Below are 24,188 nucleotides of genomic sequence, written 5' to 3'. Positions count from 1 at the left end.
AAAAGAGACGTTGTTTACGGAGCCGTCTGTGAAAGGGGGAGCGGCATCCTCGTCACGGCTAAGGGCATCCTCGGGGCACCCTGAAGGGCCGCGCCGGCCGCCGCTGGGTGGGTTTAGTCACCTCGCCCCTCCTGGGGGGCGGCGGGCAGCCCCCCGCCCACCCCACCCCGCCCCGGGCCGGGTGTCGTTCCGGCTTTCCCCCGACCTCGGACGCCCTGGGAAGGGGCCACCGCAGCGCGCTCGCCACTGGCCGGCCCCGTGTCCCCCCCCGTGTCCCCCCCCCCCCCCTCCCCCGGGATCTCACCCGGATCCCGGCACACACAAGCCGCAGATCGCGGGGGAGGGGCGGCTCTGTCAGACACACACACGCCAGAGACTCCAATTATCTTCTCCCTCACAAGATGTTTCTGCTGTCCACGACTGCTCACACTTCGGCACTCTTGCCAGCAAGCCTCAATAATAACACAAAAACCCGCACAAAAACCCCTCTCCCGGCGCCGCAGCCGCGCACACAACAGATTGAGCGGTGCCGCTGCCTCGGGGGGAGGGTTAGAGGTGCCTCCGCGCAGGGAGCGACGTGCCAGAGCCGCCGGGTTTCCCCCCTCGGCCCGGCCCGGCCCGGCCCGGCACCTCCCCAGGACCGGGCGGCACCCGAGTGCGTCCCGCCGGGCACCGGGAAGCGAACAACCTAAAGGCAGCGGCGTTGCCCTTTTCCCTGCACTCCGCTCTCCAAACGTCTGAGCAACCAGTTTGCTGCTAGAAACATGTTAATTGCCAACGGAGCTCATTAAGGCATGCACATGCAAAACACAGCGAGGGAGATTAAATGGACAAAAGCGCAATAATGAACTGTCAACAATCGGACCCATCTACACGACCAGGAGCACTCAAGAATGAGGCATTTAGAGGCAACAAAGGATTGTCTGGGACAGGAAGAAAGGACGACCTAGACTTTTGTTTAGTCAACACAATTGATTACAAATGAGAGATTAACAGGATAGCTTCAGAGTTTTTTTGAAGGAGGCAGAAAAGAAAAGTCCAATTAAGTGCACCGAATGTTAACTACATTGATTTCCACGGCCAGCCCTAGAGAAATTCTCATTAAACCATCCCTGGCGATCCCTTTTGGAAAGTAATTTGTCTCCCTGATGGAGCAGAGAAAGGGAGCCGTGTAAAGAGAAAGAAGCGCTAGTTCTTGGCACAATGAGCTTAGGAGACACACTGGAAAGAGCCAAAGGGGGAGTTAATGAGCATCTGACAAGCCGCTTGGACCCGGGCCTGGAGAGCAGCGATGAAAAGATGGAATTGGCCAACAACTATTCTTTATATCAAACATAAAAAGACCAATCTGAAACAGGGCTGCTCAAAGCTGGTGGGGAAGAAAAGAAAGGCCCCCACTGGGGGGTGGAGTGGAGGGCTCAACTGCCCCATTGGGACGGGGAAAAAAAAAAAAAAAAAAAATCACTGGCATGTCCCTCTCCCGAGCGACCGGAGCTGCCGGACCTCGGGCACCATCCCCAGGCCGGGCACGGCAGGGTTGGATTGGGTTGGGGGGGAAGGGCCCGGCGCCCCGCTGCAGCCAACGCAGGCAAAGCGCTGCCACCCCGGCCCAGAAGCGTTTGCACAGCCTGGCCTCCCCCCGGGAAAGGGGACCCCACGCCAGCCCAGCTGGGTACAGTTTTAAGAGGTTACCCCGCTGAGGTAGCTCACCTCGCAGCGCTGGCCCTCCCCGGGAGGCAGCGCCGCCCCCAAGCCCGTCTTTCCTCCTCCCCGGGGTTGCATTCGCCCACCTGCCCCGACCCCCCCGTCCCGACCCCCGGGACCGGGCACCGCAGCGCAAGGCAACGCGCCTCCTCTCCCCTCGTGTAGACACGGCTCGCTTGGAGGCTCTTAAATCAGATTAGAGCTCGTTAATAACAATTTTGGCTTAAGTCTGTATTGACTTAGGTTTAGGAATGGCTTAGCACTTTCGCTTAAGTCAACACTACGGCTAAATCGACACATGCCTTTCCCAACCCGCCGGGTCCCCGCGGATGCCCAGGTGCCCGCAGGACTTGTCCTTCTCCCGCTTTAAGCCGTTTTACGGGAAGTATTTGCGTTATTTTTAAGCGAGTCCGCTGAGCCTCGAGCGTGCCAGCCCGGCCCCGCGTGTCGCCCACGAGGGTCCCCCCACGGAGGGGCTTGGTCACGGAGGGGCTTGGTGGGCCCCGCCACCTCCCACGGTTGGGGCGAGGGCACCGCTGTCCTTCGGGCTCTCGCTCTTTCCACCGTCCAGCCCCGGGGGTTCTTCCCCGGCCCCCGACGGCGCGGCCCGCGCCCACTCCCTAACGCCTCTTTCCTTCCCCTCCTCTCTCCTCAGGCCCCCTCTACCCCTTCAGATCCGGACCCCGGACACCCCCCAGAGAGCCGGGGCCGCGCTGTCACCCGCGCCCGAGCTCCGCGGAGAGAGGAAGGGGCTCCGGTCCCCGCAGCCGAGGGGAAGGCGGCACGGGCGGGTCCCGGCGCCGGGCATCGCCCTTCGGCCAGCACCGGCCCCGGCGAGGGCTACCGGCTCCCCGGCCGCGTTTGACCGCAGGAGCAGCCGCATGCGGACGGGCCAGCGAGGGGGCAGGTAGGGCCTGGGGCCGTGCGGGCAGAGGGGGCAAGGGCGGCACCCCCAACCCCCCCAGGGCTGGGAGGGGGGCTGCAGTGCTGGGGGGGGCTGCTCGGTGACACGCTCACCCCACGCCCTTCCTCTCCCGAGGGCTCCCGCGGGCGGATCTCACACCACGGCCAGCTTTGCCCCAAACCATTCGCCTTCCTACCCCCCTCCCACCTTTTGCTGCCCCCATCCCCGCTCTCCAGGGCAGCCCCGGTGCCGCAGGTCCTGCCCTCCCCGCCAGCACCCGACACCACCACCGCGGGTCGTGGTAAAGACACATAAAGAAGGGGGAAAAAAGCTTTTACCGTTCCCACTGACTCTCCAGGCGACCCTTCCCCACCTTTTAACCCCACTCCCGGCCCACTCTCACCGCTGACCCTGCCCGGGCCCAAGCCCCCAGGCTCGCGTTTCTCGTATTTATCTATTGCAATTGTTTAATTGGCTGAATCACGGAAAGGGGAGCCCAACAACAAGAAAAAAAAAAAAAAAAAAAAAAAGGTGGGGCGTTTGGAGATCTGTGCTCTCCGTTTTGGGGCAGGCTACCTTTCCCCGTCAGGTGTTGAGGCTCAGTCCCCCCGCAGCCACCGGGCAGCGGGGCCCCGAGAGCCTCGTCCCTCCCCGCTCCCCGGCTGCGGGAGCCGAAAGTCACCGGTGCTCTTAAAACCCGTAAAAATCAGCTTTAAAGTGACTCCGGTAAAAGCGTGTTCAGCCACGGACAAGCTTTGCTGTCCCCAGCGGGGATGGGGACAAAATGCTGTCAGACACGGAGCGCAGGAAAGGGGTCTGTTCCCCGAGTTCTGAGTTTATAAGCCCGAAACAACACAAAACTTGACTTTTCCTACAAATATTTGCATCTTCGCAGGCTTCTGCGTTTGCAGAAGGCACAGGCCGGTGAGTAACTTTAAAAGCGATCTGGTCCGGGGGCCCGAGCCTTTGGGAGCACCCCCCACCGACACACACACACGGCCCGCGGGCGATACAAACAAACGGGGCAGCAAAACCTTCGCCTGAACGCAACGGGGTCGGGCGCTTGGAACCACTTGGAAGACCGAGGCCGCAGAAGCCAAATACTCTTTCCCCAAATCAGTGCCGCTGCCTTGCCGCAACGGGCACGATTGTCCTCGGAAGGGCTCAGGCGTTTAAATCGCGGGGAGCCCTCCTGCAACCGCGCTCCCAAAGTCCCGCTGACTGTCTGGTACTCCTTCCACCGTCCTCCTCGGGGCTGCCAGTTGCCAAGATATTTCACAGAAATAGAAGCTTTCTGATTTATAATCAGCCTCTTCCTTCTGATTCATTATGTTAATGAATTGAGATATTACCAACATTGGATTATCGCATCACTGAATGAATCCAGCAAAAGAAAGCTGATTATAGAGGAAAAAGCCAAGTGTACCCGGAAACTTCATAGAAAGAAACGTCCGAGAAATAGCGTAAAGCGGCTGCAGTTGTTTAAGCTCACTCTAAACACCACTCACAGACCACCGGGGGGATGCGACAGTTTCCTTCACATACACAGCCCCTTCCCCTACGGATTCGCGGCTACGTTTTCCACCGTTACGGTTGGTATTACGAACGTTTCCAAGGACATTGACCCACTGCCCAGAGCTTCCCTGGGCGCCGTGAGGCGGCAGAGGGCACCCGCCCCGTGCCCTCCCCCTCCCAGCCCTTCCCGGCGCCCAGACCCATCTCCGAAACCACAGAGAAATCTTCTTTTGGGTTTGGTTTTTGTTTTTGGTTTTTTTTTTTTTTTTTTTGGTTTGTTTTTTTTTTTTTTTGTTGTTTTGTTTTTTTTCCTTTCCCCCCCTCGCACAGCCGCTTGGCTTGGGCTTCCCGCAGCTCGGAGCAGCCCTACCCCTCGGGCAGAGCCCGCAAAGCCCCGGAGCGGAGGTGAGCGCAGCTGCCGGGCAAGCGCGCAGGTTAGATCGCGCTTAACAAAGCTGCAGGCATGTGGTTCACTTAAGCAAATTATCCTCCGGAAGCTTTTATTGAGCAACAGTTAGAGCACCGTGAATGAAGCTATTGGGAACACATACAAACTAAATGGGTAAAGAAATACAAGTCTGGAAAACAAAATTACGCTTCCCAACACCGCTGTGAGGCAGGTACTAATTTACTGCGGCTTTAGATTATGTAATTAGCCAAGGAGACTGTAATTTACTTAAAGGACGGCAAAATTTCCCTTTTATTAATTCGTAATATATTTGTAAAATAATCTTACGGCAGCTGGCTCTGCTTGAATCTGTTTCAAAAGTGTGATGTAAATACCGTCTCACACTATTTTGTTGCCTATTAGGGCTTTCTGGTAGGTGATACGACGGAGAGTAAGGAGAAAGAACACCACACGTTTATTTTTAAGATCATCATCACTCGTGGTAAAACTTATGGGGAGAAGTGAGCATACTTCCTATCTGTACGCGTTAAAAACAAACGTATCCAAAGTAACTCAAATGCAAAAGATACAACTGGAAGACGACAGATACAGCGGGTACGGTTTAGCGCATTTTCAAGAGCTGTTTCAGCTGTGTTTAAAAGGAGTAGCAAATTCCCAAATTAAATCACCCTATTTATGGCAAAGACAAAGAGCTTCACACAGCAGGAGGATGCACTAAAGAACCCGTTTTTTTTTTTTTCCACCTGTCTCCTTTGCAAGCATCTCTATTCCGATCTTGCTAGTAATCACATATCCGAAGTAATTCAGCTCACACTTATTGTGAAACAATAGGAAGAGTGCAAATAATCGATCTGGGATTTATGACATTTGGATTTTTCAGCAGTAAACTTCTCAGATTCTAATCTTCACTCAGCAGATTAATATTTCAGATCAGTGTCAGAGGAGAACTGAGGAAAATAAACACCACCTCGAACCAAAGTATTTATCACTGGCATCCTGACTGTCCACACGCTTTGGTACAGCAGGTGCCAATTCACATCCAACTTGTACGTGCAATGTAACACTGACGTCCAAGAGGCAGGGACTACAGGATCAAAGCTTTATTTCAACCGTAGCACAGTATATCCATGGATTATAATCCTTGAGCAAACAGAATATTACAGTAACGAAGACCTTAGCATTACAAATATGTTAAAACAGCTTGCATTTGGGGTGATATCTAAGGTCAAGTTGTATCTGAACACAACTATTAAAATATTATGAAAATTACCATTATGGAGTAAAGAATGTTTTCTTTCAGATGTAACCTCTAAAAGTACATTCCATTTCAAATTTGGTTTTCTTATTTTTCAGTACCAACAAGCTCAAACTGAGCATCTACATCCCTGACCTGCTCAATGTGAATGAAAAAGACAGAAATGAAGAACTATAAGCTCAGCCTAAAATCTAGCTCCCAGCTTCTATGAAAACATGACCCTGAATAAATACAATCAAGAGGATACCATAGTAAGTGTCAAATACCATGCCTCTAAACCCTCTTAGTATTTCATATGTGCTCCCAAATGAAATTAATAGGCTCGAGAAAGATTCTGCGGAGTAAGAAATTTCTTATCCTAGGGAAAACTAACATGCCTTCTGCTGCTGCCCCCACAGCCAGAGTAACTGAGAAAGTAAAAAGCTCGGGAATGTGATGGTAGAGGTGACAAGATGGGTGAACAGGCTGTGCTCCTGGGTTAGTACTGTGGTTACTCATCTGTGCATAAACTTAAAAAAGGATGATTAATTATTTCTTATTGTGAGATACTCAAAGATTAACTTGCAAACAGGCAAACCCTTCGGTTTTCTTACTGCTTTTCTCTCAACTGCTTTCCCCCACCCACCAGAAAAGCATGAGAAGCAACAGGCTCTTAGGACCCTTGCAGTTTATGCATATATTTTAGCACAAAAGGGTGAGGAGCAAGTCAAAAATGCAGAGTAACAGGTTATGTTCTGAGGGAAAAAAAACATTTGCCCAAGATGGGTAGGAAATTACTTGAGAGATATATAAAATGTAATATATATATAAAAATATATTTTATCATATATATATAAAAGCTTGGGATAAGATGGGGTATAACTACATCGAATTGATATGTTTGAAGTTGGTGAAGAATACCTATTCAAGATCTCATTTAAAGCCAATATTAAACCATATCAGTATCAATCAGGTTTCAGGATTTAAAAAAGAATTTTTTTTAAACACACTTTAGTTGAACTAACATTTGCGTTCTCAAATTTGTATCTGTCGAAAGGCAAGTGGCAAGCTAGCTCAGCCATAGTAAATTAATCTGTGCACTCACCAAACCTAACAGGAGATACCATATAATGATGTTCCCTGCCCAAGGTCTGTGCCGCAGTGGCCCCGCCGGATGCCTCCCTGCCCCTGCCGCTGTGCTGCTGCACAGTCACCTGCAATTGCATTTATTTCTATCAGACCACTGGCCAACATGAAGGCCCTTAGCTCTGAGAGCAGTCACCTATACACATTCCTGCTTTAACCGTTTCTCTTCATTTTTCCCATCTGGACATGTTCCTATATAGCTTTCCACACACTAGTTGTCCTATTGTTTCTAAAGCTATGCTGCAGGGAAAAAAAGTAATTTATTTGAAAAGAAGATACTTTCATTTTAATCTTAATCTCTGCCCAATAACAACAACAAACTCATCAGAAACACACTATCTGAGCAGTGAACTGTGGCACAAACTACACTAACACTGCTCACAGGTGCCTCTCACGGCACCACAAACTCCTCACCCACCCAGCTGCCACGGCCTCACAGTCCACACGCTCAGCTTTCCTTCCACGGGAAATCAAAAGGGGTAAGGAGATAGTCAGCATCTGCATTGTGTCCCAGTGTTTAGGCGGAGTCGAAAGAGATAAAGACCCAGATTATTCACACGTATAAAGTACTTAGGGGCCCAGATTTTAGTTTAAGTGATTTCCCTTTGGATGCAAAGACCAGGATGAATCCTAGTCTTTGTTAGCAACTAACTGCTCACCCATCCCTTCATTCTGGGCATCATGTGTAATAGCTTTTCCCTTCTTGTCTGCTCAACTGGTTCCAATTATTTGCTTTTTAAATTTGAGCTCTACAATTCTAAGATCCATACCCAGTCCTGCTAAATCAGATTGAGAGCCACATTGTGATTTTACAGAATAAAATATTACCAAGTTGTCTTTGTGACAGAACACTGAGTAGGTATAAAATTGCAATGGTCTCTATGCCAGGTTTTTTTTTAAGCTCTTTGCTTGTAAAATGAAAGCCTAATTTGATATTTTTGTAGTTATATAACAGTTCTAATATTTTGTGACATTTTGTATTGTGACACTATAGATGAAATTGTCATCGGACTGACACCCTTTACTGTTTATTCCTTAATTACAACTGTTAACAACACTGCAGAGAAGCGTGCTAATCTGCCATCACATATTATGAAAACAACGTTATTGTTACAAACACCAACACCCACTCAACAGGATATTTCTAAGATGGCAGTTTCTGTAAAAACTTATCAGTTTAATGGACACTTCAATAGAAAAAGTTTTAAATGAACTCTTAATATTCCCTTTGAAAACATACAATTTTATATCACAGCTGAAGTCTTGATTTTATTGTGTCAGTGATTCTTCATGTGGCATAGAGATATACATTTTTTTTTTAGTAGTAGGATATATCTCTATGTAGCAAGGAGATAATGCATAGATTAGTTCACTAGTAGCCCAGCAAAATTTGTAATCATTACGTTTTCATATCCTCAAACACTGGCAGAGGTAAAAATTTTCTCTCCTACTTCCAGGTTGGGGGTGGAAGTATGTTGCTACATGTAAGATTCAATTTTAACAATATATTGACTCACATCCAGGTTCTTAACTAAAAAAAAAAAATAAAAAAATCTTAGACTTCTTTGCTTAGAAAGGATTACATTTCTGCAGGCCAAGTCACACACCTGGAAGGATTTTTCACTGAACTGTTACTTTAAAAAGCATTGCACTAGAGCAGCAAAATTTTCATACCGAGTTAGCCCACTGTACAATCAAAACTCACTGAGAGTGCACCTCTGTAGGAGGAAGCTGAGGAGCTGTTCAATGGCTGAAAATGAAAATATTATCTCCTCAGCTTCTACATATGCTTGGTTCTTTGTCAGCGACTACCAGTTACCCTCCAGTTTGCTTCTTTCAAACTTTAGATGCCTAAGCAAAAGTTCTCACTTGTAGATTATGTCAACAGAAAGAAAATAGCATTAAGAGCAGCCTAGAGTTAGCAAAAAACCCTAGAGATTTGTTTACTTTTTCTTGTTTTTACCCACCCATTAGACAGGAAACACAAAGTAGGCAGCAGGAGGTTGGGAAAAGCAGCAGTGGTTACTGGAGTGAGGTTTGGAAGCTATGAAAGTGGCAATGACAAAAATCAGGGAAAACAAGTTGCGGAAATTCAAGGTGTTCCTTCTACAGCTGCTGTCCTGAAGGTTTTTACACAGATTCCTGGTGCTAAACCAAGGCTACTTTGATGCAAACAGCCTGCCTTTCCTGTTAACAGTAAATTTCTCCTTTCCCCCTCATCCACAAAGAGGCATACAGCACAGATGACTGCAGTGAAGAAAGATAATGCATGAATCTGTCTTTACTTATTGCACTTATATGTAGAAGCAGAGGATTAAAAATAGTCTAAAACTCTTCTCATACTGAAAAAGCAATTGCCTTGGTGGGTTTCTATACACCAGTGTTTCTCACTTCTGATCCTAAAAGCCTCTTCAAGGATTGCTTCTCTAATACAGAATAAAAATAAAGAACTGTACACAATGCGACAATGGAAGCAAATTATCCAATATAGCTCGTTTTCATTTAAATGATTTACATTAGAATTTAATGGCACGGTATTCTGTTGCCTGATCTGGATGATCTTGTCTGCTTAAGCCATAAATTACAAAACAAAATGAAACTAGAGCATTTATTTTTGTGAATCTTCTTCTGGGTAGCTTATGTTCTGTTTTGTAGTTTTCATTTTCTTAAAACCAATAGGAACTTCTGCTCTTCCTAAAAGAAACTGTTCCCACTTGGGAAGAGATTCTTTTATTGATGCCCAATAGAGAGTCTGAGAAAGATATAAGAAAAAATAAACAATTTCAAAATCTGTGTCAGCCTGTTTAAAAACAATATAGATATGCAATGCATTATTAAATCTTGCCTTATGAGTGAAGCAATTCAGAACAGCACAACGTACTTACAGAAGAAATTTCAAACCTCTTGTATGATACAAAATACCAGCCTGGAAAGATTTCATTCTGCAGCATGAACTGTGGAGTGACTGAATGTGCCCTCTTGTGGTAAGCAACAGATTAGTTTAGACCCTCACAGTACCTTTATTAAAATATTTTCTGTGATAATAAACTTTTCCGAAAGCAGCCTTTATATTTAAGTAGTTCGTTAGTAGTAGTTCGTTAGTGGAATTTAATTCTGAAGTGGAAGAAAAATTGTTTCATGTTATAAACAAAAAGTGCTATATAAACTGGTTATCCTAGAAAAGTTTGCAGTAATGTAGTTCAAAATATTTGAGTAAAATTTTAGATGTGATAAATCACTGATGAAGTAATCAACTCTAGTATTTGGATCACAAAGAATAATAAAAAAAAAAAGCTGTATACTTATCCTGTGGTCTAGGAAAACCACTGTGTATCATCTAACCTTTTCCCTGCATTACCCTGTGACTCTGAGTAATAAATTTAACTTCTTTTTTTATCTGTGGAATGGACATACCATTCATCTTTTTTGTGTTGGTATCCTAAGGATAACTCTGTCATTTCTAGGATTTTGAAGAAAATTTTTAAGTGCCATGTATCATTTATTTCCGCAAAATAATGTGATCAGAGCGCTGTATTAAACTAACACTTTAATCCATCCACCAATGTAAGTGTAAGTATTTTTAGACATTGATGTCCATTCAGAAAAAAGTAGTTTGGTAGTAGAAAACATTTACAGTACATACGTGTTGAGCCTTTTTTTCTTTACTTAAGTACATAACGTAGAAGCAGCGTGCTACAAAACTGAACATCTCCCTGCAGAGTATTAGATTCCTGGCTAATCATTTTGATCCTTACATGTAACTCAGATATAATTATGGCTCTTGCAGATTTACAAAAATATTTTCTTCAACAGATTTACTCAAAGAATCTTTTTTGACAAGCATATGTGCTGTCACACAAAACTACTCCGACTTAGCAAGCTGGGGATCCATTATAGCCATAACTTTCAAAGTATATTAATACAGACACATATATGGCTGAGTGAAATATGCTCAGAAGTGTTTTGGAACAAAGCACGCACAAGAATTTTGTACCATGAAAGAAAGTTTTCTTTTTCCACTATTTATAGCACTCTTCTCTAGAAGTATAAAAAAGGCTGAAATAGAATCTTCTCCTTCAAATAGTAACTCTGTTCTCTCTAAAATTCAACCGCTGCTGCAGAGCATAGACATCTCTGCAGTCATAAGCAATTGTTCTGCATTCTCCAATTTGTGCGGATTTCGGTCTACGTGCCGCAAGCAGTTTAACAACTAACCCAGGACAGAGGGAGAAGCAGTCCAGAACTGATCCAAACAACTCTAGAGGTGCCTTGAAAGTCCTCAAGGAGTCTAAAACTACTTTTGAACACAGTCAAAATAGGTTCGATATTAGTAGCAAGCATCTTTCTTAGCATCATTCAAGATGTACAGGTATCTAGGAAAAAAACGCACACATTTGCCTGAAAATATCTCTTAAAAAATTCTTTAAAAAAATCACTGAATGAGCGTACTCAGTGTGCATCCTGTCAGAGTGATAGGAGTAGGCTATTTACAAAAACTTTTAACAGTAACCAGAACAAGAAGTGATGACTCTCATTTAAGTAATAGCCTAAGCATTACAACACTTGCCCAGCAGGTGTGAAACTAATGTACAATATGCCCCTCCTCACAGGCTGACAGCGCTGAAGTCTATACCTTTCCCCTCCTTTGAGCACACAAAGTAGCGTGGGACAGTCCCTACTGCTATGCCTGGGGAAACTAAGCCACCATACAACGGAGAACCCACAAACCACTGGTGCAAGAAATCCAAGTGGGAATGTAACTCAGCGGCCTTGTGGTTAAAATGTTTAGTTTGCATCAGGAAGAGCTGTGCTCCAATTCCTGTTCCCAGGACTGCTTCTGTCCTCATCATTCATTCATCACTGCATGATACTGATAAAACAGTCTTGAGACTAGTGAACCGAGCTGGTTACATTGCATCAGGATAGTATTTAGTTCTCAGAGTAACTTGCTGTTCACAATTTTTATCTTTAAATAATGTTTTAGGGACTACAGGTAGAGAAGTAAAAATCAAGTGTTCCTGCTGTAGCGGTACTTTTCATAAGCTCCCATACAACCATAAAATAACTCTGAGAAGTGAAAATTTCTCTGTTCATGCTGATAAACTTTTGACCCTGAAATGTAAAGATAACAAATCTCTGGCAAACTGAAAATGGGATATCATATAAAACAAAGAGCTCTGACATAATAAACACAGTAATCTTCTGATATTCACAATATTCATTTTTATATTTGACTTCATTTTTAAATAGAAGTTTGTATATATCTGAAAGCTGCTAAATATTTCCACCAGAATGCTCCAGAATCTAGGGACCTTGCCCCAGAATTTAGGTTCAGCTTGCTACAACAGTACACAGGCCTTTGGCTATACCAGTCACTGGATTTTAAAATCAATTATTTTCACTTTAAGAACATGCTTCAGGGGGGAAAAAAAAGCAAAATATTTGGTAAACAGCAAATGAAAAGACAGAGTTCTAGGACTTACTTCTAACTTAACAGTATCGGGATGTGGAAGTAAACACACTCTTTCTTGCAGCTTTTTTTCTGCTGCTTCTATATCCTAAAACACAGGCAAAGTACATTTTAAAAACAAACACTGGGAATTTTAAAAGGAAAATGCACACTTACATAAAGACATTTAAATTAACTAAATAAACCCATTACAGCAAACCAGCATTCAAATAACACCACTGAAGTTCAAATCTTTCTGTTTAGTCACTCTGAAATCCAACTTGTACTAGTAAGACTAACATCCTACAGTTTCTAAATATGTTTGCGGTACCTTTTTGATACAAGAATAAATTTCATGACCACATAAGACTGTTGCTGTAAAACTCCATTATTCTCTCTGGACACTAGGGTAAATTACAGTTAAATTCTGTTCTGTAAAACTTAAGAAAATAGAGGGGAACAGAATGGTTTTCTCTGTGCTGCAGGAAGACTGAAGTATGTATTCTAGCTACTGTAACTGTAAAGTAACTAGGCAAATTATGTGCAAGATCTTTACTCCTCAAGACAAAGATGACTTGCTAATATGCATGCATAACATGTGCACAAAAATGTAGAGCTGCAGCAAGCTGTTCACCAGACAAACTTGGATGACAATGCACCTCACATAGCTTTCTTACGAAAAATCAGTATTTGGGTTTCTGCTTGTCCAGTGGATGTGTGCTGGATTCACAAAGGCCTGAATATTTTTTTAAAAAAAGAAATAACCAAAAAACAACAGCAACAAACAAATCAAAACAGCTCCCCAAACTAACCGCCCTCCCCCTTTAAAGTTCTGACCCATTCTTGTGGGCTTAGTTCCATACCCAAACATTGAAGAGATTGAGTGGTGGGCAGATGAAGAGAGACAGAAAGGGACGTGGGAGTGGGGTGTGAAGAAGCCAAAGCTGAACAGAGTGGAGGGGGAAAGAAAGTATAGCAGATGGCAGAGTTGGGAGCAGAGAGCGGGTGTGAAGAGTACAACAGAAAAACTAAATGAGAGAGGAAATTCCCCAAAGGGACTTCCCAAATATTCACCACCACTGCCGCTGAAAAGAAGAGTGAGATTCTGGAGGAGCATATCCACAAGAGAGACCAAACATGATTACTCGTATTGAATAATAGCCAATCTGAATACATCAATAAGTAAACAGTGCTTGACTCAAGTTTACTTTCAAAAATATGACTCAAATTCAGTAGAGTATGATTAATAAAAGCAAAAAACAACCTTACTGTTAGCTGAAGTTCAACTTAGTGATACAGATACTCCCAGTTCATCCAATTTACAGTGTTCGTCTTATTTGATTTCAACAATTCCTTTTACAGCATGACTGTATTATCTTGTACGTAATCACAAATCTGATCCAAGCAAAACTGTTATCCCTTTTCTACAACAAAGTGCATACCTTTGTAGGAAGCTAAAGGATGTCTGAGAGCAAACTAAGTCTCAGATTTATCCAAATCCTCAGAAGTAGCAACTGGCTGCCCCTTTTCAGGTGAGAAAAGACTAACGGGATAAACATAAAGGGGGAATATGAGCAAAGATGGAAGCCATTTGAAGTCACAACGTCAAAATATCAGAGGACAACACAGACTTAAGTAACCTAAGCAAGGAATTTCTCTGTTGCATGTACTTAGAACAGATACACCACGAAGAGCACCAAATGAAGCTCCTATCAGTATGGCTCAGACCAAGTCTGGAGAAGTTATCACCATACTGAAAAGAAGGGTCAATCAGTAATGTTCACTTCATATTCTTCCATAGGATTTTCCTCCTTTCTGATTCCTTCTTCCTAAATCCTGTAGGAATTTTCACAGGAAGGAAGAATATTGATCAAGATCATTATTTCTTTATATACTCAGCTAAGTCACTGGAATATTTCTGGTGATAGGAAACGAGTGTCTTTCAGGCAAGGAAGGAGACAGCAGTTGTGCATATATGTTTAGTACAGAAGGTCACTTTGGCATAGCCTAGATATTGGATGTGTCTTTTCGTTGCTCACTCTAGTTTGTATGTTGTGCAGTCTATTGTCATTCAGAATACTGATTTAATGACAGACAGTGAAAGAAATTTTTGCTGGAAGGTGTAGTATGCTTTAGAAAATAACTGGAACTACTGAAAGATTAGATGGCACTTCTTGTGTGTCTACAACTGGTAAGCTTTGCATGAAAAAGAAATCCCTGTCATCAATATAAAAATAAATACGTCAGCAGTGTAAACTTCTTTGGAGAAAACAGCAAATCTAATATGTCACAGTACTGAAAAAAGAGAGCATCTTGCAACGCTTCCCCTAAAACCACAAGGACTGGAACAAAAACAATTCAAGACCCTTCCCCAGAGGTAAAATGGAATGCATGACACATGCATCACTTTTAGGGGACCAAATTCAGCTGTCACTTATATTGATATCAGTCTGGCAATATCCCACTTAAATAATTCTAGAATTACATGCCTGTGAAGGAAAGCAAATTTGGTCTAAATTACCTTCCCGATACTAATTACTATATAGCATATTTTTATCTCATTTTTCTATTTCATGTTATAAGCTGTTGCACAGTAATACATATTTCTAAACACAAGAAATATTGCTGACAAATGTCATAAATGAGATTATAAATACTAGTCTAATTTCTGCTTTTATTATGACAACATTATATAAGTACCAAATGATACAGATTTCCCTAATCTGCAGTCTCCCTCTAAAGACATCACGGAAAATACCACAATAATTATGTTGAAATGCTGAACAAGTGCTTATAATGTTAAAATTTCAATTAAAAAAATATTTAGTTCCTCGCTTCCTACAGATTAGAAAATAAATTAATTTTGAAATTCTTTCCTGTACATAAATATCAACTAGCACAGAGAAAATGTCTTTTGCTATGATCACATATTGAAAACAACTGATTTTGCTTACATGCAGAAAACCAGAAATGCAAATAAAAAAATAACACTTCATCATGTCCATGTATTTTTGAGTAGGCCAAATCAACAACTCTCCACATGGTAACTGTGAAATGTACAGTGCCTGGTATCAGGAACAATATTCTGAATCTGGCACATTAATCAGTCTTGTTTTCAAGCTTCTCATATATTATTCTGCATAGATTTTTTTTTTTTCCTGTTTTCTTCTGTTATCAGAAAGCATCTGCAGGAGTGCACGCCTGTTAAAACTAGTATAAAATTAATAGCTTTAAACTGATTTATGCTACTTTATCCTGCAACAGAATTTGTTTTGGTACATATGTTTTTGCTTTTTTTCCCGTACAAACACCAACATTTTTGACACTTGAAAGGAACAATTTTGAGGATGTGACAGAAGATGGCAAATATCTGTTTAACTGCAAAAATATTTACACTCTGTATATGTCTGAGCTATTGTTAACATTTCCAATACAACAAGCTTTCAGCATGCAGAAATATACCCTGCATTTATTATGTTCGCCTGTATACATAAACGGAGAATGCGTTTATAAAATACAAATAATTTTTAAAAACTACATTTATGAAATAAAAATCTATTACAAAATACATATGGAAAATGGGATACATAATGGCTGAAATTACTAAATCAATGGAGCACGAACTATGGAAAAAATAAACAAACCATCCACTTTTCCCCAGCCTCCCACTGAAGCACCTACACTTATCTATACCTAGTACAGAGGAGATTGATTGCCCCAGCCCAGAATGCACCAGTTTACCAGAGTCCAAGTTGAAAAATCTTCCTTGTCACAGAATGGTTAAGGCATCCCTGATTAACTGTTTTGCCTTATCTGCCACTCCCTAAATATAACTTCCATTTAAATACAAAGGGGGCCTGCAACAGAATTATACCCACCCGAAGTGTGAACATTTTAAATTTTAACCAGGCTCTGCACGAAGAAACAAAAAATTTTCAGTGCCACAAATTAATCTTGTAATTTTCTAGAGTAAAACTTACTGGTTCAATAAACACGATACATGCAATATGAACCCTTAATAAGGAAGAGTTTAAAGAAAATGCACAAGAGGTACGGTTTTCTGCTGTTTCCTGAACAACAGACAAACATTTTTCAACTGCATGCTCATGTCAGTGGTCAAGTGCAATCGCTTCAAACTCAGATGCCTAAGCTAGGGGTTCCAGAAGAGGTTGTAGCATTCCAGTCCCTGACATCAAACCTACATCTTTTTAATAGCCCATTCTCAAATGTCTGCTGGATTTACCTAGGAAACACAAATCTTACCTAAATATGACAGCAGGTATGTAGAACAGTTAACATTATTAACAGTACCACCACTAGGAAGAGCCAGAAACACCCAACACTGCTTCTACTGACTTGCAAGTAAGATTCTTCAAGTCATTCTACACCTCTTTAAGGAAAAACATTAAACCAAGAACTTCTTCCGCAACTTCACACAAACATAGCAGGAGAACATTTCTACCCTGGACTCAAAGCATTAGAGGCTGGTCAGCCCCCATTTCCAAACATACCCTTGAATCTTGAATCAAAGTGTAGAGGTGCTGTGAGTCTTGTCAGACTCTTGGGTCTTGGGCAGACATGTAATAGCATGTGTTGCATCTCTACATGTACTTAAAAAAAAAAAATAGTAGCAGCTGCCACCACGAGGCTCATATAAGAAGGGCATGGGAAATAGGTAGTGATGCCATCAGATAATAAAGACTTGTCATTTAATACTTCTGGTCAAGTTCCAGAAGAGGGAACTGTATATAGAATTCAAATGATAACTATGATAACTATAGAGCAAACACTTTTTTTAAAATTCTCTAAGCTACATAACCATGACATTTCAATGCGGTTCCTGGTAGTTGCAGAAACTTACATTTAAAAGTGCTGCATTCCTTTTATGAGCTGTATCAGCTGCTTGAGTTTGCCATGTCTTTTTAGTCTTTTTGTCTCCTAGATAAGTCTCCATCTGCTGTAGCAGCTCTGATCTCTGAGACAGTCTACAAAGGAAAACATTTTGCTAAGTGGGTAGAACATTTTGCTCAGGAGCTAGAAAATAACCTTTTTACCTTACCCAGTTTTCTCAAAACTATGGGGCTAATTAAACCGCCTGTAGGGTGGGTGTGCTGGGGGAGGGAAAAGGTACAGGCAGACACCACCTGCTGTGCTTGTATGAAGCTATAATGTTGCAACCAGCAGTCCTCATATGCTAAGGTGCTTAGAAGCACTGAATCTCCCAGAACAGGAAAGACAGGGTGGGTTGGGGTCACTTGATCGGTACTACTCTTGCTCATTGGCAAGTACTAGTTGTTATAAGAAAAGCAGATTTTTCTGAATCATTACTGTATTTGCTTCCCAGTCTGAGTTTACAGGGCAACAAAGAAGCAATTCTATAATTCAAGCATAGAGTGAGAGAATTCAATTACCTTCCCCAAATACGAATTTAACAGTGATGGGAGGTTAACAATGGGGACCTTAAACCACACCACCATTGGAAGTCAAAAACCTCATCAACCTAAATACCCTTAAGGGCAAGGAAGGCTGCTAATTCCAAGAGTTCATGAAGGAAGAGTGCCACCTCCTGGAACACCAACCCCTTGGTGAAATACCGCTGTGCTCTGTACAGAGCTGGGATTCACTGTTCACAGGATGGTCATGTGCAGTCGGGGAGGTCTCGCAAGACCACAACGGAAACTGCTGCAAGACAGGCCACAGTGCTGAAACAATTACTTACATTTCTTCGTGTCTTCTAGCAAGGTGAACCTCCTGGGCCAAATAGGATGACATTTCCAGTTGTTTGCCCCAGTTTTGTCACTCTATAAAAGGAAAACCAAGTGCAATTAAAATCTTCCAAAGACATCCATGAACATACACTTTTCAGTATTAAACAATTCCGTGTTAAAAAGTTGCACCCATGATATTTATTTATCAGCTATCTATGCAAAACCTGCCACAAGACATTGTCACGTTATGCTTTGAATACATGCACGCTACTAATGTTCACAATATGTTTCAGGAAAATCTTACTGTATTCTAATAATTTATGAGAGAACTAAAATTTGACTTTCAAGTTTCAGATTTAGCATTAGTTTTCCCAACTTTCAGGTGTTTACAACCTCACACACAAACTATGTGCTGGCATAATTTGTGTATTACTGTTTACATTAGTGATTTCTACCTTCTGTCATGTTACTCTGAACACAAAGTTATACTTGTATACAAGTATAAGCCTCCCACTGAAGTATACTTGTAAATATAATTTATAACTACCTCTCACAGATACAGTGCCCTGTTCATAGAAATCTATGTTTAAGTACAGGCATGATTAAACTAAGTAACTTAAGCTACTAAACCAGTTTCAATTTTGAGTGCTTGAAAAATTAAGTGAAAACTTCTTGAACTCAGCTCTTCAGTAGTGTAACACAGTAAATGATGGAAAACATAGCTTAAATCATTTACATCTGATTTTTTTTCAGGTATGAAGGAGATCAACTGCCTGCTGCATGCAAATGATGATCCTACAGCACTTTTCAGAAGGCTGAATGTGTTTTACAGTGTCATATTTTTTCACCTCAGAGGTAACTGCATTGTTGTCACATTAAGGAAAATTAAAGAACGTATCACATGTTCACAATGTCAAAGGGTGGGAGAACTGGAAGATCTTATCAAGATAGAGAACATTAGGAAAGGCCTTCTCTCTGCCATTCACAGGTAACTTCAAAGCAAGTTGTTTACACGTGCATGCTACCTTTAGCAGAGGCCATTTTCTAGGGATGAATGTTTCACGACCTTCTGAAAAACCCTTCTATGCAACCGGCCTATTGCTAATGCTTCCCCTTCGTTTAACAAGGAGCGCATCCCCGCTGTGCTCTTTCCCTCAGCCAGGGAACTTCACACTGTTTGTGAGACCAGGCAAGACCTGTGCTCATCAGGCTGCATCTTTACAGGCAGCCAGAGAAATTAAATCACAGGGAGCACAACCCCACGCACCTCTTTTCTTTAGGGGAGCCTAGCTTACAAACTAGCAATAAACAAGCACCCTCCGCCCGCAGCACCAAGGGGCGATCGCTTCACACGCAGCTTCCCGGGGCGGCTGCCAAGGCGCGAGGCGAGCCGGGCTGGGCCGCTGCCGGCGGGCCCACCCAGCAGCCCCACGCTCACCCCCCTTAATCGCTAGGAGCCCTCAGGAGGTGCCGAGAGGCGGCAGGAGGCAGCAGGGATGGGCGCTCCCCCCTCAGGCCGGCACCCCCTGAAAAGGGCGGGAGGGGAACGGCCACGACCTGCGGCGGCGCGAGCGAAGGGGCACGCAGGAGCCACCCTTAGCCCTACCAATGGGAAGGGGGGGGATCTACGAGCCCGTCGGAATGTACCATTCTGTAGGATTGAGGGAGGAGAAGTCAGGAAAAAAAGATAAAGAAATACGCAGACCTAGTTTACCTTTAGCCTCGCCGGCTTCGAAAAGGAAAGCAACCACCCACCATGATCTCCGCGACGCCTTGACCCCCCCTCCGCTGCCATGGAGACGGCCGGAAAGGTGGAGCCCAGCCGTAGGTGCTGATTGGTCTCGTTGCGCCTCGGTAGGCGGAACCAGGGGACGTCAGGATCAGCCTTCGCCACTGGGATTGGAGGAGAGAGGGGACGCAGGGTCCAATCATTGCCGGCGGGCGGGCCGCGGCTGGAGGGCGGGCTCGTGCCGTGACCGTTACGGCTGAGGGGGCCGGTTGGCGGCCGTGGCGGGGGGCTGGGGCAGGTACGGGCCTGCCGGAGGGCTCGGGTCGGTGAAAGCCATCGCTTGAGCCACCCCAGTCCCCTACACACGCTCACGCGAGATTTGGCAATAGTTTGGACAAACTTTGGGGGCTTTGCGGCCCAAATGCGCCGGGGGAGAGTGAACCCGGTCCGAGTGACGTTGAGTTGTTGCTGAGGGTTAGCGCTGCCAGTCCTCGCTCCTGCCAGAGTCCGCTCGTCCCACTGCCTTCGTGTTCTCCACCGAGGTAGACTTACATTTGAAGCCAGTTGTTACTTTCCCGTAGAAGGCACAGCATTACATTTTCTGCACGGGCAGTGCGCTGTGAATGCCAGCCAGATTCTCCATGCGTTTCCAAACCCTGTGGTGTGATCTTGCCCTCCGTATATTGGAGAGCAGAATTTCTTCCAGGCCTCAAAGCTGAGCAGTTACTGAGGCTGACTCTAGGCCTTTATAGTCAAGTTTTCATCAAAATGCACTTGATGTACAAATGTACAAAAAGCAGAATTAATCCACTTTTTTATGAATGTTTTGTCCTGTGCAGAAAACACAAACCAAACAATTCTAAGCCAAATACAGCTGAAAGTTCATTTTTCTTCATTGTTGCCTGGTAGATTTACGCACATTCGCAGCTGCAGGTGATTTTTAAAAGCTGCTCTGAAAGAGCTTGTCTTCCCTGTTCTCTTTCTAAACATTCTCTGATCATAGTGTTTAAGATGCCTCATCACGAGCCTTTCTCACTGCTGATCAAAAGTTTTTTCTTGTGATTCTTCAGCTCTTTACATTTTCTATTTTTTCCATTGATGTTATATTTCTGCAACAAACTCATATTAATTAACGACATATAATTAAACAAGTTCTTTAAGGTTCTTTGTCAACTTACCCCTGCTTATTACAGCAGTTAGGATAAATAGTACTTAAAATCTAACTTTTTTTTTTTTTTTTACCATTAAGATTTAAAGATAAGACTTTCCAATAAGTGATACGGAGAAATAGGAGTCTGTCCTCATTTCTAATGGTGTGAAAAGCTAATGGTTACAGTCTCACTAAACTTAACGGAAAGCCTAAGTGTTTTGCATATTGTGCTCTGAGCTACACCAGTTCTCTGTAATGGCGGTGATCTTTCTTTCTTGTAGCATCTAATGAATTTCAGAAAGAATAGAGACAAATTGAAGTTTGGTTTACATAAACCATTATATATGCCATTTGTGGAGAGAATGCAAAGAGCATTTTAGTTAAGCTACACATACTATCAATTGTTCAGTGTTGCGGAAACAGAGACAGGATGGAAACCATAATTTCGTAATGACTGCTTTATGTGACAGTAGATGAAACACTCTGTAAGTTCATAGCTAATGAGCTATAAACTCTGCGTTTAGTTTTTCAGTATTAATGTTCTTTTTTCATTAGAAGAGCAACCTAAGCTAGATCAGTTCTGAACTTGTCAAGAATATAAGCTTTAAACATTTTTTTTTAAAAAAAAAGACGACTGCTAGTAATGGTCAGTAGGTGGTTCCTTGTATCTGTGAAGTGCCCACCATGAAGTCAGTGAGGGTCTTTGCAGAAACAGGGATTTATAGACAGGAGTTACTTGCACGGGGAAGGGCATTCTCTTGCATACTTTCTGCACTGGCACCTAATTGTAGGGTGCTCTGTTGGTATATGTGTGTTGTGTTGTGTGTGGTCGTTGCTCCCCCGTTCCCCAAGTTTGCAGCTATACTGTGCATCTTACAGAAAAAAAACAAATTATAAAAAGCCTTTTTTCCCCTCCAGATACTGTGTCTTCATTAGATACTTCTATCTTTATGTGAATTTACTGTTGGATCACTGGTATAAAAATCTGAAAAACTAGATACCTGCAAGTGAGACCCTGAGATCTGTATTTACTACCCAACTGCTAACATGACTGAGCGTACACCTTTAACACCAGAGTAGTCACACCTTAGCATCAGAGTAGTCTTTGTTGCTTAGTCGCAGTCTGCAGTAGAAGTGTTATGCATGAGATTGTGTACTCCGTGAGTGACTAAGTATGGATTAAGGACTTAATTTTAGCACTGAAATGTAGGCATTGTCACCCCAGGTTTTTCTTAACCCTTCAATTTGAGTTTACTCTGAAAATTTAGGAGGGTTTTCTGAGCGAAATTGGTGAATTGTAACACTAGGTGGCACTTTAACACAGCTAAAAGACTTTTATATCTTGCAACACACAAAAACAGTCAAACACATTCTGTTCTAACATGCAGTTAATTATATCCTCAAAATGATGTCTTGGATTGATATTACTAAACAAACATGTATAAAATGTAATTACAGACAAGTGAAATAAATACTGTAGGCTTATAATTGCAAGATATGTTTTTTGCTTGTAATATGCTACACACCTGTGCGTAGTTTATGTAGCTAGTATTTTATTTTGTCATTTTTACTAACATTTAGCATGGTGTGATTTAGCTTTATGTGCTTTTATTTACTGGTACCAATTTTTGCCATATGTCAGTTTTTTTAAAAATTGAATGCTTTTATGTATTGGGTTTTTAAAACAGGAGTATTTCAAAGCGAAAACAATAAGAAATTAGTTTTTTCTACAAAACCACTTCAAAACTTTTTTTAAAAAAAATTAATATATTTTAGTTTTTTTCTAATTGCTTTGCATTCCTCTTCTTTCTTTACTTACCTTTTGAGGTATGCCTTTATTGCTATAGTAGTTTAATATCCACCTGGAGGTCCAAAGTCTATCTGTTCATAAACATTTCTTAAGTGATACCATTGGTAAAATATACCAGGCCTACAGGACAGTTTAAGAGCCGTGAAATCCCATCAGAGCAGCTTGTGGCCATCACCTCAGCTTCTGGCAGCTTTTCCTATCAGCAGCAGAAGTGGTTGGCAGCATTTCAATCAACTGCACAAGCCCTGTTCGAAGCTGCTTTAAATTACAACAAGCTAAAAAGGCAAAGGTGTGCAAGGAAATGTCCTCCCAGTGCAGGAGCAAGCTAATAAAGCATCAAACCTAGAAAGTGCAAAACTGGAGTTCTAGTTCCTCTTTCCTCTCACTTTCTGGTGTTCAGAGAGTTGCTCTCAGCCTTGCCGTTGAAAGGTCCCATGCCGTTCTCTGTTCAGGGTTACAAATAGGTGTTTTCTCTGTGGTGGTAAGATTAGAGCTGAGATGAAGCTGAGATGAAACAGTAGGACAACCCAACAACACGTTCCTGTATTTGCATTTTCTTATTTGGCAGTTGAAGATGTTTATTTGGTGTGGGAGACTGGTACACCTGTGGAATTCACACTTTGTTGAAAGAAAATTGCCAGTGCATTAGTGTATGCTTAGACAAACTAGTGTGAACAATCTGTGAGTGCTTCTTGGAATTGCCCCAGACATCAGGAGACCTGTTTCAGGTGAACCAGAACCCAAGCAACAGATCAGGATGGGCTGAGCACCCATCAGCGGGTGCAAAAATAGTTGTCCAAACTAGAGACACTTGGGTTAAGTTCAGAAGGAGAGTTGGAAGACCTGTGGGAAGGGGAAGAACTGAGAGCTACGTGAGGGCACAGCGGTGGTGGAACTCCAGCTGGTTTGGGTGCCTGTGAAAGTGCTGTATGAAACTGTGGATCAGGCCAGGCCAAACTCTATCCAATGTCAAAGAAAAAATAATGGTTGTGGTAGAAGTACATGAAGAAGTGAATATTATCTTTATGCTTCAAGTAGAGATAAAAAACTGATAAATAGGGCAAAGCTAAGAAAATCACTATTCAGCTGCAATTTATTGGAATTATGTTTTTTTTCTTTTGAGAAAGATCCTTTTAGGTTCCGGAACAGTCTTTCCAGGTAGTAGTAGATATAGCTGTGAAACATAAACTAGCCTAGACAATACTTGAGACGGTTTAACGATACACCCATTCAGTGTTGTCAAGGGGATACATGCCCTAACAGGGGCTTTCCATCAGTAGTTTCTGTGGCATAGCTACTTCTTTTTGAAGATTTCAAGAAAATAGTTTGGCCCTTGAGTAACAATATTAAGCCTCCTATTTAAAAAAAAAAAAAAAAATCTACAGACCTCAACTGACTTCAGCAGAAGTACAGGTAGTAGAATGTTTTAC

General features: G+C 42.9%; 1 protein-coding gene across 6 annotated transcripts; it reads right to left on the bottom strand.

Moving 5' to 3' along the window:
- Positions 1 to 5,617: 5,617 nt before the first annotated feature.
- Positions 5,618 to 19,873, bottom strand: CEP15 (centrosomal protein 15). 6 transcript variants are annotated; one of them, XM_074835823.1, is made up of 5 exons: positions 19,784 to 19,873; positions 18,081 to 18,162; positions 17,223 to 17,346; positions 12,396 to 12,470; positions 5,618 to 9,664 (listed from the first exon to the last, which is right to left on the bottom strand). In XM_074835823.1, exons 2-5 carry the CDS (start codon positions 18,131 to 18,133, stop codon positions 9,521 to 9,523), a joined length of 396 nt encoding a protein of 131 aa, XP_074691924.1. In that variant the 5' UTR covers positions 18,134 to 18,162; positions 19,784 to 19,873; the 3' UTR covers positions 5,618 to 9,520. The 6 variants fall into 6 exon arrangements, with proteins under 6 accessions (XP_074691924.1, XP_074691925.1, XP_074691927.1 ...); XM_074835824.1 differs by having other exon boundaries at positions 19,775 to 19,862; XM_074835826.1 differs by having other exon boundaries at positions 19,825 to 19,862.
- Positions 19,874 to 24,188: the final 4,315 nt, after the last annotated feature.

Source organism: Strix aluco, chromosome 11, assembly GCF_031877795.1.
Source record: "Strix aluco isolate bStrAlu1 chromosome 11, bStrAlu1.hap1, whole genome shotgun sequence".
Classification (NCBI taxonomy): domain Eukaryota; kingdom Metazoa; phylum Chordata; class Aves; order Strigiformes; family Strigidae; genus Strix; species Strix aluco.
This window is presented reverse-complemented; position numbering and strand designations above follow the sequence as displayed.